Consider the following 14624-nt stretch of genomic DNA (forward strand, 5'->3'; position numbering starts at 1 on the left):
ACTGACACTTCCACTTGCTGCTCTTTGTTCAACAACCCACTGTTCAAGTGTGTCCTCTAACTGTGGACATCTCGCTTTATTGCCATGGAAACTTTGTTTAGTCTTCCTTACTTGGCCATCGATTCATTAATGTTGAACTCTCTCGCTGCTGCTCTATTCCCGTGTTCTACTGCGTGACTGATCGCCTTGAGTTTAAACTCTGCGTTGTAAGCGTGTCTCTTAATAGGAGCCATTTCAGGGTCTTTATACAAACGCACAAATAAAAAAGAACCGTTGTTTAATATTTCCCAGTATGCACAGCGCACTTCTTCTTCTACGCGAAAAATGGAGTCGGTGGCTGCTTACCGTAAGTTGCGAGACCTTGTAATTCAATATTGATCCATATATTAGGCGCACCGGATTATAAGGCGCATAGTCAGCTTTAAAAAAAAAAAAATCTGATTTTATGTGCGCCTTGTAGTGCGGAAAATACGGTACTTATTTTACATAACATGATCTCACCTAAACGGAGCTGACATGAATTTCCGCCATCTTGCTGTGAGGCTACCTCCCAAAACCAAACTCCTTGTGAAAAGCTGGTCCCCCAAAAAATAATAAAAATGGTGCCCTTTAGTCACTTTGAGTCTCCTCAGTTTGTATTCTTACTTTTGCTTTTAGCGCTCGTTCTTGGTCGCACTACACAATACAGCAAAATTTTGTGGTCAAATAGTGTCCCTTTAAGATTGCTTGTAAGCTGAAATATGTCTCGTAAAGTGTATATTTCTTAATGATTCAAGTAGTAAAAATCAAGCCTTTAGTTTAATGCATATTTGGGGAGGTGGTTTCCTTTGTATTTTAAAGAAAATGGAAGGTCTATATTGTCTTTTAAACTGTTAAGTTTAGTCGACACCTATAATAAGGAGAGAAGATGGATGACTTGCAAGGTGAACAGGGTAGAGAGCCAAAACCTAAGATAAGAAAGTCCAACCTGTTTATAAGCCCTTCACTAAACCCTTTCTTTTCATCAAATTTCCTAGGTTATAAAAGCATAAAGAGTGTGGTAATCGAAGAACTGCAACATGATTGGCAAATGTAATTTCACCCAGAGTCAAGGTTTCTTAATTTCCTCATGTTAACCTGACTGCCCATTTTGCACATCTGGTTAGCTACTCTTCTTGCACTATCGGCACTATGGTAAAATACTATACGTAGCCAAAATACAATACAACATTATTTATATCTGTACATTCAAGGAAACTGTGGGGGTCAGATGCATCGACATTTCGTTCTGTATACACGTGTACTAGAATGACAATAAAGTAGATCTGAATCCGAATCTGAATCTGAATCTGAATCTAAAAGTTTTGAGTTTTTCCTCATGTAGGTTTTAGATCAAGGGGATGGTGCAATAACAGTCTGTACAGCCCTTTGAGACTTCTTGTGATTAAGGACTATACAAATAAACATGACTTGATTGGGCAATAGTGACAATGATGTTAACAGTACATAATAGTCAAAACAACCAACAACAGTGTGCAACAATAGTCCAAATAACAAACTGGCATACAATGCAATACAATTTGCAGGTGTCCAATATTAAAAACAGAATACACTTATAAACTGCTACTAAAGGTGTCGGGTTTTTAAGGATTTATCTCAAATTATATTCAACGAAGTTATCCTCTTTTGTCCCCACAGTCCAAAGCACTGAGGGAGCGCTGGTTATTAGATGGAGCTCCGGCCGAGGAGGAGACGCAAAAGCGTCTGCAGGAGGAGGAGGTGAAGACCAAAATCTTGGAACAGGTCATTCTCAGGTAAGTGTTAGAATTTGTAAAAAAAAAAAAAATGTATAATTTTTTTTGTAACAGATCCAAGTGAAGGACACGCATCTGTGACTAGCTAATACTAACATGGGCAAAGATTATCATCCATGTTGTCATGAACCCACTCGGGGTGGTGCAGATCTTTTACTCGGATAGCGTGCAGTAAACGGAAAGACAGGTATTGAGGCAACAATTGTAATCCAAGCGGCAGGTTGAGGTGTTGTTGTTCCAAACAGCAAACCCAATAGTCAAAGAGTTAATACCAAGGTACCCGAGATCTGGAAGAGCAGTCAAGGTTTTCGTAGACTGAAATAACCAGACTGAGACAAGAGTGCTTGGCACGTGACATGGAAAACAACAAACTAGCACGGACCCAAGGGGGACTAAGTACAGTTAAAGGAGCTAGACAAATCGAGACAAGTGTTAACAGCTGTGGGGAGTAAATTAGCACCTGCAAGTAGTGACCAAAAAAGGTAAGTTCGAGCGAGAGAGAGGGAGTGAGAGAGAATATACAGGGAAGCACAACTCAAGATTGAGATTTGATTGTACGTTCCCTTTTATACTACCCACTATCTGGATATAATTATGCAGCTGCATTCTCAGGGGAAGCATTACAGGAATAATAATAACCTTTCGTACACCTGTAGTAAATAATATTTCCAAATTGGAATCAAGGAAAATATGCACATCAAGAATTACAATCAACAAATTTGTGTTTGTGTTGTGAGATAGGCTGGAGCAAGAGATTGAAGAACTGGAGACGGGAGTGCCAGCCAATAAGGGCGTGACTAAAGAAAATGGAGGTAAGCCAGTTGCTGTAGCGATGAGCCATTAGGGCAGAAACCATAGCAACTACATCACGCGGACAAAGCAAAAAGCTATTAAAGACCACCGCTGAAGAAGCTGCAAAAGTCAACCCACTTTATAGATAGAAGTGCTGAGAGTTGACTGAAAAAAAATACTCCCAAATAAAATTTTTGGGGGTTTATTAGTTTAAATCTTTGTTGTTGTTTTTTTTTTATAAGATGCTACGTAATATAGTATATTTTGTGTCTATTGTATATTTGTATAAGTACATACTTTTTCTTATGATCACAACAACCACCCACGAATACCTCTCTCTTAAATACTTTACTCATATGAATCATTTTTTGCAGGTTTTTACTATCTGCGGGCCGTAGTTAGTTCTTCTGATCACAACTACCAATTCACTTAAACTTCCAAACTAAATATTTCATTTATATGAATTATTATGTCCAAGTTTTTCTACTATGTATGGCCTGTAGTTTTTTTGACATTAGTTTGTAATTGCTGATTTCTTTTTAATTTTTACTTATTACATGAGAATGATTTTTAACTCTGTTTTCTGAGCGTTTTCTCTTTGTAGTTATCATTTTGTGTTTTTTAAGTTTATTTATTTTTTTTGTATAATTTTTGTTTTTTCAATACATGGCATTATATTTCCTACATTTTTCCAATGACTGTGATGTAATTTAAAATACATTTTTGACCTTTCTACTTTTATATGGATGTCCAGCAATACAGTCATAATCCTTTTAAAGTGAACTCAAGAGTTAAAATGGCTTAAAAGCTTTAAGAGGACATTGAGTATTATTGAGCGTCTTCTAGTGGTAAAAACAAGAACTGCACATTCATGAAGTCTAGTCAAATCGTGTTTATTTGTATAGCTGTTAATCACAAGAAGTCTCAAAGGGCTGCAGAAACCACAGATTATTACAGACTACATTCTATTATTACACCATTCCCTGATGAAACAAGATTGATTTGTATAATAAGCAAAAATACATATCCTAAAATACTTGCATTTAAAAAAAATACTTGTCAAGAAACTTGTATCGATTTTACAAAACATGAGGCTCAACTAAAGGGAGCTGACATAATTGTCGGCCATTTTGCTGCTACAGATGCCCCCAAAAACATCAAAGAACCTGTCTGTGTGGTATTCAAGTGTTCTGAGGGGGCTGCATTAAATAATCTAGTAGATGACTTCTTGTTACTTTAAATGTATACGACTAGGCCTTGAAAAACTGCTGCAAAGTTTAGCAGTTTCACCTTCACAATAATTAGCAGTGTTCAAGGGAAAGTGATTGTCTGTAGTGTGAAGCACATTGTAAAGATCTTTGAGAGGTCTTCAGTGACTTTAAAAGCGCTATATAAATCCAGACTATTTATTTATTCATGTTTTCCTGCCCCACCCCTTACCGCCCGACTTGCCTTTTCTGCTGCCCCCCTCAGGAGAGAACGGCGTGGCGCAGACCCCCAAAAGAGAAATTGCCGGGATGGAGGCCAAACTTTTGGGCCCCAGTCCCGAGCAGGCCAGCGCCGACAACCCGGTGACGCTGGTTTTCATGGGCTACAAAACAGTCGAGGAGGAGCAGGAAGGCCGTGCAGCGGCCGCCGGGGCAGACGGTAACGTGAAAGCCGAATTTGTGGTGATCGAGGACGGCGAGGCCAAGCCGGGGACCGGGGGTCCCGAGGACCAGGCCCCGCCTAACGGGAGCATGGCAGAGAAAGAAAAAGCAGAAGGTGCGCAGGAGAAGGATAAGAAACAAAGCTGCAAGTGCTGCGTGGTTATGTGAGCTGTGCAAATGTGAGAATGCGTGAGTGTGAATGCGAAGGCTTGTGCGGCAATGCATGTGTGTGTTTGCAAAAGTGTACTTCAGCTCGGTGGTGTGCGTGTGTGTTCAGAATTTACGAATGATGATTGCGTGCGTCAGGACTGTACAATGCCAACTTACACCTTCGAGAGCCAAAACAAACTCCAGCTCCAACAAACAACAACAAAAAAGACTTTGAAGTACTCCGCCTAATTTTCACTTGTATTTGACGTTTTGATTTCTATTAATATTTTTCTATTTTTCTGTCTACGGTATTCAATATATCTTTGTTATTGTTATGATTATGCTTACAGGACTGTGTACTGTACTGTTTGTTGTTATTGTTGGAAAGGGAGGAAGTAGCTGTTGTACTGCAAAAAGAAAAACCTCTTACCTTATTGGCAAAACAATTGTTTTAAGTGCATTTTTCTAGTAAAGCTTTATATATAACTCATTCAATGCCAGCCTTGATTAAATATATCTTTGACATCTAGCTTTATGTCAGGACCAGAATGGAAACAGGACCCACTTGCGTGACGTTTACCACAAGTTTTATTGAAAGAGAGAGGAAGGGCTGCACCCACGATCTGGTGTTCGCTGGACGCGGGAAGCAAGTCGCTCTCGTACTCTGATTGTGATCCGAACACGGACGTGGATCTTCCCTAGCGAGCGATGGCGGTGTCAGGGGCGGAAAACTGGTCGGTAGCTAGGACTGGGAGAGCAAGACGTGATCAGGGTCGGAAACGGGTCGTAAGCCAGAACAGGAGAGTAGACGTAGTCGGGACCAAAGAGGGGTCATAAGCCGGGACGGGAGTGCAGACGTGGTCAGGATCCAGGTCGTAGCCGGGGACAAACGGTGGCAAAAACGGGACAGGCGAGAGTCAGGGTCAAAAAAGGTTAGCCTAGTATACACGGAGATTTGCAGACGGACTGACAACAGGGGATTGACATGACAGGGTTCAAATAGTGACAGGGAGCCAATCAGAACCTGCGGCAGTTGGCGCCAAATGAGTGGGCACAGCAGTCACATCAGTAATCATGACGGGTTTAAACTTTAGTAGCAATTAAAATAAGGGGAGAAGACATCAATGGAGTTTGAACTTGCAAGGAGTAACAGGGCCTTCAGATAAGAGAATTCCAGTCTCCCTAACGTCTACTGTCAAACAGACCTTAGCTAAAACTGATCTTTGACACCTATAGCCCTTAAAGGCAGCTTTGCTGAATTGGATCTTTGACGTACATAACTGTTTAAGCTATCCTTGCTCGAATGGATACCTGACGTCTATAGCTATTGTGGAAGCCTAGCTATAGAAGCAAACGAGTTCTAAAAAGTGAAATCATCTAGTACCTGGTACATCAAGTTGCCTAATTGAACTATGTGTTTTTCTAATCTATGTAAAAGAAATATTCATCAAAATAAGCAAATAAGCTGATTTGAATGACACATTTTCTTTATCTTATTTGAGAACCAAGATATATTGTCCGAAACAGGAATATGTTCTTTAAATTATTTTCTGCCAATGAGGTAAGAATGTTTTTTTTTTTTGTAGTGTAGCTCTCTGGATTGTACCACTACCCCCTTAAGGGGGAGGGTGGGAAAACCTGGAAACCTAAAAACAAAAACAAAAAAAGAAACATTTGATTCACAGTCCAAACAAGACACAGATGCTTCGGAATATATATCTCTGTGTAGGCCTAGCTAACTATTTATCAGCCGATTTCATATTGCAATATTGTCCAAGATATTATTTTGAATAGTATTTTAATATATTGATATGAAATTATGTTTTATACAGTGTATTTATTTGTTATTTCCTTTTTGCCGTTCTGTGTGTAATCACTCATGGCCACCACCATTAACTTGCATGTAAGCTTTGTGTCATTAACCAGCACCTTCTTTGACTAACTTGGGTCGGATTTACGCTGCAGGTCCAAGTGCTTGATGGCCATGACAATTTCCTTGTACAGAATATTTACATTGTTGCACGTATCTGACACAACCAAATGACGAGGAACTCCGTCAAGTAGGATTATACAAATCAAAACATTAATTATGATTATGAAAAGGACTCTTCATTCCTAATAATTGAAAGTAAGGAAGTTGAAGTGGATAAAAAACTAAAAACTTGTGTGTTTCGATTTCAAAATTGTCCGTGGCCTTGTACAAACAAGTTAAAAAAAACTTGAAACTTATAGGTTTTCTATCAGAAACCGTGTCTACTTGAATATCAATTTTAATGTTAAGATTGGAGAATAAGTTTTGCAATGTACTGTTTAATACAAAATGTTATTCTTAATCCCTCTCACAATAGGCCACCAGTGGCACCTGTCAAGCACATTGATGTTCACATTCTAGGTACGGTTTTGAGGCCTTCAGTGAAACCCCCCAAAAAATAAATAGATTGCTGGGTTTAAAATCAGAAATCTGTTAACATTCAACATCTCTTCTAATATTTTTTTCAAGTTACGGTAAACATGTGGACAAAAAATCAGGCAAAGTCCCATTTCCTTTTAAATTGTAAAGACAACTGTACGTTTTGGTAGGATCTCCAACTCCGGGGGCCAATTGATGATACTTTGAGGCCCCTTGCCTTAAAATGTTAGTTTAAAGGGACAGTGTGGATTATCTAGCGGCTCATAGTGGTAGAAAAAAATATATATTTAAATAACAATATATTAAAAACAATCTAAAATACATTGAATACGATGTAAACGTGTTTTTTTTCAAATACTTGTAAAATAAGGTATTTGCATTTATTTTACATGACATGAACCTCACCGGCGGCACGGCCGCTGGGTGGTTATCGCGCAGCCCCATTGTACCGAGGTTCAGGGTTCAAGTCCAGCTGCCGCAGCCTCCCAGTGTGGAGTTTGCATGTTCTCCCCGTGCTTGCGTGGGTCTTCTCCAGGCACTCCGGTCTCCTCCCACCTACCAAAAACATGCATGTCGGGTTAATTGGCCGGTCCTAATTGTCCCTAGGTGTGAATGAGTGAATGAATGTTTGTCTGTCTCTGTGTGCCCTGCAACTGGCTGGCAACCAGTTCAGGGTGTCCCATGCCCACTGCCCGAAGACAGCTGTGATGGGCTCCAGCACCCCCGCGACCCTACTGAGGATAACCGGGGAAGATAATGGATGGATGGATGAACCTCACCTCAAAGGAGCTGACAAAAAAATTAAAAAACACAAGGAAGGCTTGAGAAAATCATTTGGAACACAATGGTACGGTTTAGTAGTAGTTTGTGCTCTTTCTTGTGCTTTTTAGCACTTGCTTTCTGTTGGACTACACAATACAGCAACATAGTGGTCAAATAATACACACTGTCCCTGTAATCTAAGTGTAGCCCATGCAAATTTTGGATTAATTTGTAACTGATTGATTCGTTTATTTTCATACTAATTCCCAATGTTTTTATTTTTTATTTTACTTTGTGTATCAATTTCAAAGAAAAGCTAACTGAGAACCATGGAATATTTTTATCTGAGCTTTTTTTGTGGAAAACCTGATTTGGCCCAAACTCCCCCGGACCCCAGCTCCGGGCGGACGCCAAGTAAATTAAGTTTAAGACCTCTGCCCTAGAGACTTAAGTTTGAAGCTAGTTGTCTTCTGTAGTGAACAAATGTTTTGTATTTTACTTGATCTGCAATGTTTCCCCCCAAAATTAGAACATGCTCATGGCACACTTTTAAACGCAAATGTTACCAAAACGAAAATCAGAGGGAAAAAAAATCAATTAAGTCACTCGAACCGTGCAACGTCAATCCAGCCAAAGTCCCGCGAGCCACCGTTCAATCACAATATACTCCATACATGCTTCCTGTCTGTACTATATGTGGTATATATATAGATACATATATATAAATATATGTACATGAAAGTCACAGCTTTTCGTATTATTTCAACTGTTATGAACAAGTAAGTTGCACAACTGCTAGGGGAGGAAAGTGAAGTTGTCCTTCACCCCCGGACAGTAAACACTTAGTAGCACTGCATGAAGCCTTGCAATTGTTTGGAGTGTCTCGTCACTGTTGAGTCCGTTTCGATGTGTGCGCTTTCACCCTTCCACGTGAATGTAAAAGCGAGCAGGGGTTCGGCCCATAAGCGAGAAGAAGAGGAGTCAGGCTTTATGCAGCTCACGCGCAGTGCTTTTTGTGTCGGTATGAACCAAATAAAATCTGTTGCTACTGTCAATGTTCTCTTATTGATGTGATTGACTTGCGATTGTGCAATCATTGATGTTTTTGTAGTTGTCACAATCAGGGTTGGGTAGGGTTACTTTAACTTGATTACTTTCAATTACTTTTGGATTACTCCAATACCAAATATGCTAAAAAAAGACAAAAACTAAGTATGAATAAAATTATGACTCACAACACGTAGTAAGCTTTCTCTCCTGGCTTTGATCTCTTTAATCTCCGGCAAAACAAACATAAAATGCGACAGAAACAAAATGAAAATAAATCCAAACAGCTTGCCAACATCACTTTTGCCGTTCCATGTATTCCGTTACTCCCCAAGCCTGCACAAAATTTAGTACCATAATTTTATTCATATTTAGTTTCTTTTGTCTTTTATTTGCATATTTGGTATTGGAGTAATCCGAAAGTAATCAAGTTAAAGTAACCCTACCCAACCCTGGTCACAATAAGATGAGGTCCACCTGGAGATTATATGAAGATTGACACTGAAATGGGCGCTCTGTATGTCATTTGAATCACATTAGTTTAAAGCCCCAGATTGTATTACTGTATATACTAGCAACCCTTAGTGGTTTAAACGCACCTCATTTATTTAAATCAAACACTACTGATTAAGATATCAACCAAAAACACATGTATAAGCTCATAAACAAGATTTTTTTTTTAATTATTTTAGATTGAACAATGTGTAGTCATATTACACGACTTGGTACGCCCTTGGAAGAAGCTGACATGTTTGGCTGCAGTCTTAAAACCACGGAAGCCTGAATGATTTTGCGAAGGAAGCTTATCCTGTTGGTTCTTTTGTCACTGAACTGCCACTTACCTTCCACAGCTGAGCCCTGCATGAGATGGTTGTGGAGTCCCATCATTAGGGCATCTTCCGCTTGTTTTCCACTGCTTCTCTGGCTACCCATGTTAGGCATTTGACTGCAGGCTTTGGAAACCTGCTAACCGCGATAGTTATTGTAAGATGGTCAGAGCAAATAAAGCTTGTGTCAATCGCTTTCCACAGGTAGTCATGACAGCGAACGTCGCTGAATTCCACAATTCAGGGTCCGAGTATGTGACAAATTCTGCCTTGCTATTGTGATCTTTTACTGGCTTTTTTTATTAGCTTCTGCTACCCAACAAAGATAGCCACTTACACCAACTATCACCAACTTCAGTTATATGCCCCTTTCAGCCGTTCCGGGTGTAATATGGAAGTAGGCTTCCAAATTTCACAAAGTGGTATTCTTCAGGCCTCCAATGAGTGTCTTCTTTGAAGGCACGTGCCTCAGCACCATTCTAAAGTACCGTACAACAGTCCAGAGTGGTGAATTTCTACACAATGTCACCTAAAGATCACTTCTAACAATTTGATGGACTACTTTCTATTATCATTCAACGTGCTCTGAATTTATATTAATCAATGAAATCAACCACACAGAGTCCATTATAAGTAGGCTTGCATCTCAAATACACAAAAGTCTTGTTAAAGCACCTGTGCCACAACTTAGGCCTGGTTTTACTTGGTTCATTGTCACCCAATTTTTAGGTGTAATGACTGGACGCCCCAAAAATGTCAAGTTGATATTAATTGAGAAAAAAATAAAAATCTATCTATCTACCTTGGTCATATCCCTCAAGAGGGGTGACCGACAGCAAGACACACACATAGAATAGCAAAGAAAATGAAAGGGAAATAGCATAAAAAAACACACAAACATTTTTGGACCATGGCCAACCCAACTGCCCAAACACCCAAACAAGTTAGGCACCTCGGCACCCAAGTTGGTCATGCTTTCGTCCCTCCAGATGAAATAGGACACCAGAAAGCGGCCATGTCACTCGGGTCAGGGTGACACAACACACTCTTTTGTTCAACAGCAGGGCCCGACAGCTTTCACTGGTTTACCCCTGCCGCATCATACGGGTGCCCAGCCCATCCTTAAGAACACGTCCACAATCCCACTATCCTTTCACAACACCTCTCCACTCCTTTCTATCACCAACAAGAGCTCTACCTTCCATTATATTTAGACCTCTTTCCTGCAGTGCACTCATAACACCATCCATCCACGTCCAAAATAAAAATCAATTTTAAAAAAACTTAATAGTTCATGTGCGCGATTCCATAAAAAGTTGGTTTTCCCAAGTATATCATGCCGTGGTTTCCTATTTAATCACTCAACATTTCCTATTTTTATTTTTACTTTTACAATGTTGAAATATACCGCATAGAACAAAAAATATAGGTATGCACAGTATATGAGCCCAGGAGGTCATTAATAATTCTATCATTTGGTTTTTGGAGAGTCCCGGTGGAAACATGTTAGCCTGGAGACAGATGAGCGCCACCAGGCTGCACTTGCCCAAGACACACCACAGTAAATGGTTCCCTTACGAACCTAGTAGTTTAGGGATCCAACCAACCAAACAATCATGGTTTAATTAAAACCTTATCCTCAAGCTCTGATTATTATTTTTTACACTTTACACAAAAATAAATGAAAAAAATACCTGTTTTTGGTTGTTTTTTTTTCGAATTGTGGACCAACTGATCAGTCATTTATCAAATAAATATGAAATGAAATGAAATGATCTGCATTTCTATAGCGCTTTTCAAGTCAATGACTTCCCAAAGCGCTTTACAATGTGCTTCACATTTCCCAATAGCGGCCGTGCAGCCATGTAAGGCGCTAACCTGCTTATTGGGGGTCTTAGGGGTTCAGTGTCTTACCCAAGGACACTTCGGCATGTAACACGGACAAGCCGGGATTCGAACTGGGATCCCTTGATCCCAAGACGAGCGCTCTACCTCCTGAGCTACTGCCGCCCCTAAATAACACCCAGAAAAACTGATCAAAAATAGAACCAAACACACTGCCAATCAGAATATTTGATCAATAAGAGAAAATTGGGCCTGTATTTAAGCGTAAAATCCCGACTACCATACTTGCTGTGAGTCCTGTCTATAGTTACCACTTGGGGAGAACTCTTCCTTCTCATGTTCCAAAGAAGTTTAGACAATTTCTTCCACATGTACAGTAAATCTGTACTGCTTAGGAATGACCATATGGCGTTGTCTTGCATTATGTGCAGCTTTGGTTTTCACATTCCCCTCTACTTGTGAATATTATTTTAACCCTTAGTATGCGTTATGAAAAAGAGAATTGTTGTTTTTTTTTGTTTGTTTGCTGTTTTGATTTTTGCCACTGCGTGACATTGCGATTCGTAAGAAATCCCAGAGAAGTGAGGTTTTAGATATTGATATTCATTAAAATCATCGTCGTTAAAAAGTAATATTTTTAAAATTATTAATTTAACTTAGACAAGATTATTGAAGGCTACTTTAGTTGCTTGTTATTTCAGAACTGTTTCAAACGCACCTAGAAATCAGCATGAAAGCAGATTTCACTTCCAAAAGGTCTATGACCCCGTCAAAGTTAAATTAAGAGTTGATGAAAATGTTTTCAACCTCAAAAAGCAAGTCCCGCAAAATATGATTTGAATCATCTGATTGCAAAGTGCAGTTCTTTCAACGTACCACTAAATGGCGTGCATGAACAACTAAGTAACTCGCCCAAAAACACGCACACACTCTCACCTTAGAAATCAATGTTTTTTGGAGCTGGGTCAGTTTCAGCACCAGCTGCTTTCCAGCAGAGCTATGATCAGGGAGCAGCAACTTAAATTTCCACAATGTTTTCAGCAGTACAACTTGGCCTCATAAAGCCACCAATTCCAACCAGCCGCAGGACAAAATGCAAAAAATGTGGTCTATAATTTCTATATATATTTCATTTTGGGTTATACGTTTGTTAGAAAAATGTAGAAAATAGAAGCTTTATTTTATATTTAAACCTTGGCACACCTCCCATTTTATTGAGAAAGTAAAGCAGATTTAAAATCAGTTATGAAATGGTGGGGGCGCTGGCTGTGAGTATCATTTGGCTGCATTTAATCACGGTGTAAAAACTACATCTGCGGAACAGTTCTGAGGTCATGGGTTCAAATCCAGCTATTAACCTTCCTGTGCGGAGTTTGCATGTTCTCCCCGTGCTTGCGTGGGTTTCCTCCGGGCACTCCGGTCTCATCCCACATTCCAAAAACATGCATGTCAGGTTAATTGGCTGGTCAAATTTGTCCCTAGGTGTGAATGAGCGAGCGAATTGTCTGTCCCTGCGTGCCCTGCGACTGGCTGGCAACCGGTTCAGGGTGTCCCCTGCCCACTGCCCGAAGATAGCTGGGATGGGCTCCAGCAACCCCGCGACCCTACTGAGGATAAGCGGTGTAGATAATGGATAGATGGATGGATATGTTGCTAGGTGAGTCCACTCCTGCTTCTGCATTGTCAAGAGCCAACATATTAAAAAGAGTGAGGGGAGGGCCACCCACCAACCAAAACGCCAAACCAAAAAAAACTTGTATAAAGACCATCACTGATGAGAGTAAAAGACCATCACAAGCATCCACGCATTTCTAGTTTATAACCTGATATTAAACGAATGATGGCTATAAAACTGTCACAGCATAAAGAAATTATCCAATATTGGGTCTGTTTTGTTGTAGATTGGGATTGGGGCAAGGTGACAATCTCATCCATCTAATTTTGAGTGGGTGAACTTTTTACTTTTTTCGATTCTATGGCTTATGAATGACCTACATTTCATGTTGACTATATCTTTGTATTTTTTGTTATTGCAACATCCATTGCAGCCTGGTCATCCTGGAAGGGGGATTACCTCAAGTGCGGTCCCTTCTCAAGGTTTCTTCTCTTTCCACATGTTGAGGTTCTTGAGTTTTTCCTTGCCCTGATGTAAGTTTTAGATCAGGGGATGGTGTAATAAAAGTCTGTGGTTTGCAATAATCTGTGGTCTTTGCAGCCCTTTTAGATTCCTCGTGATTAAGGGCAATACAAAAAAAAAAAACAGGATTTGACTTGATATTTCCCCATGATTCTGTACGGAGAGCAGCTTCACACTGGCCGGAGACGACAATGACTTGAAAAAAGTTCGAGTTTGTTCACTTAATGGCCAAATGCCACAATGTTAAAAAAAAGACACGTCACATGCAATTTATCGGAAAAACGTGTGTCATGTTATGTTATAACATTGTAAGGACTGTTTTCGTTTTTGGAGGAACTTCAAAGAACGGGTGCAACTGAATCAAAAATAAATAAACATAAAATAAGGGAGCATATGTTAAGGTCTGGCATGGCTCCATCCACTAGAAGACGCCTAATCGATTAATTATTGGAACAAGTGTGTCCAATACCCCCACACTTGTCACTAATTAGCTTTACCCTACATAAGGACATTTTGGACAGTACTCAGTGTTGGATGATTTTCATTTCCCCACATTTATGGTCCAACATTAACTTTTTCAAGTGCATCCTGCTTTCTGAGTTTTGATTTGTGTTTACTGCTTCAAACAGTTTTATTGTTGATTTTGAGCGTTTGATCGTTACTTCATTGATGGTTTTGTCATTAAATGCGATATTTTTGAGTACCTTGCCCAGCTTTCTGCGTGTGGGTCAACCGCGACCCCATAACAGCATAAAAAAACTCCAATAGCCACTCTCATTTTAAGTTGGAAATACATGACTCTCTCAGAAAGTTAGAACATTAAACTAGATTTAACTGCCTTTATTGTCATTGATAACAGTGAAACATTGAATGCAATGAGTCAATGCAAGTCATGTTTACTTGTATAGCCCTTAATCACAAGATGTCGAGAAGGGCTGTACAGACTACTCCCGGGTAAACACGCAATAAAGACTTTAAAGAGAAAATAAGATAAAAGACTGCCAGGATAAATTGTCCAAAAATATTTACAATGTAGTGCTTTAAAAGTGGCTCAAGTTGTAATAATAGTGCAATAATTTCAAATATTGCATTGTTACAATAATGTAATGAAAATTACCGCAGCAACATTTAGCAGGAACACAAATTCCCAAATAAGTCGCGAGATACTTATTTTCACAGTTTTTCACACTTATTTAGGGTAGAGATTGCCCT

The 14624-nt window shown here is 39.6% G+C and overlaps 1 protein-coding gene across 2 annotated transcripts in view; it reads left to right on the forward strand.

The window, feature by feature from the left end:
* Nucleotides 1-8611, forward strand: part of palm1b (paralemmin 1b) — a 50992-nt gene extending 42381 nt beyond the window's left edge. For both annotated transcript variants that reach the window (XM_088354136.1, XM_088354137.1), the window contains exons 5-7: nt 1678-1793; nt 2535-2605; nt 4059-8611. In XM_088354136.1, coding sequence (XP_088210262.1) covers nt 1678-1793; nt 2535-2605; nt 4059-4402 — 531 coding nt within the window. In that variant the 3' untranslated portion in view covers nt 4403-8611. The remainder of the gene's footprint in view (nt 1-1677; nt 1794-2534; nt 2606-4058) is intronic.
* Nucleotides 8612-14624: the final 6013 nt, after the last annotated feature.

The sequence above is a fragment of the Urocampus carinirostris genome, chromosome 15 (genome assembly GCF_059441175.1).
Source record: "Urocampus carinirostris isolate Australia breed hairy pipefish chromosome 15, RoL_Ucar_1.0, whole genome shotgun sequence".
Classification (NCBI taxonomy): domain Eukaryota; kingdom Metazoa; phylum Chordata; class Actinopteri; order Syngnathiformes; family Syngnathidae; genus Urocampus; species Urocampus carinirostris.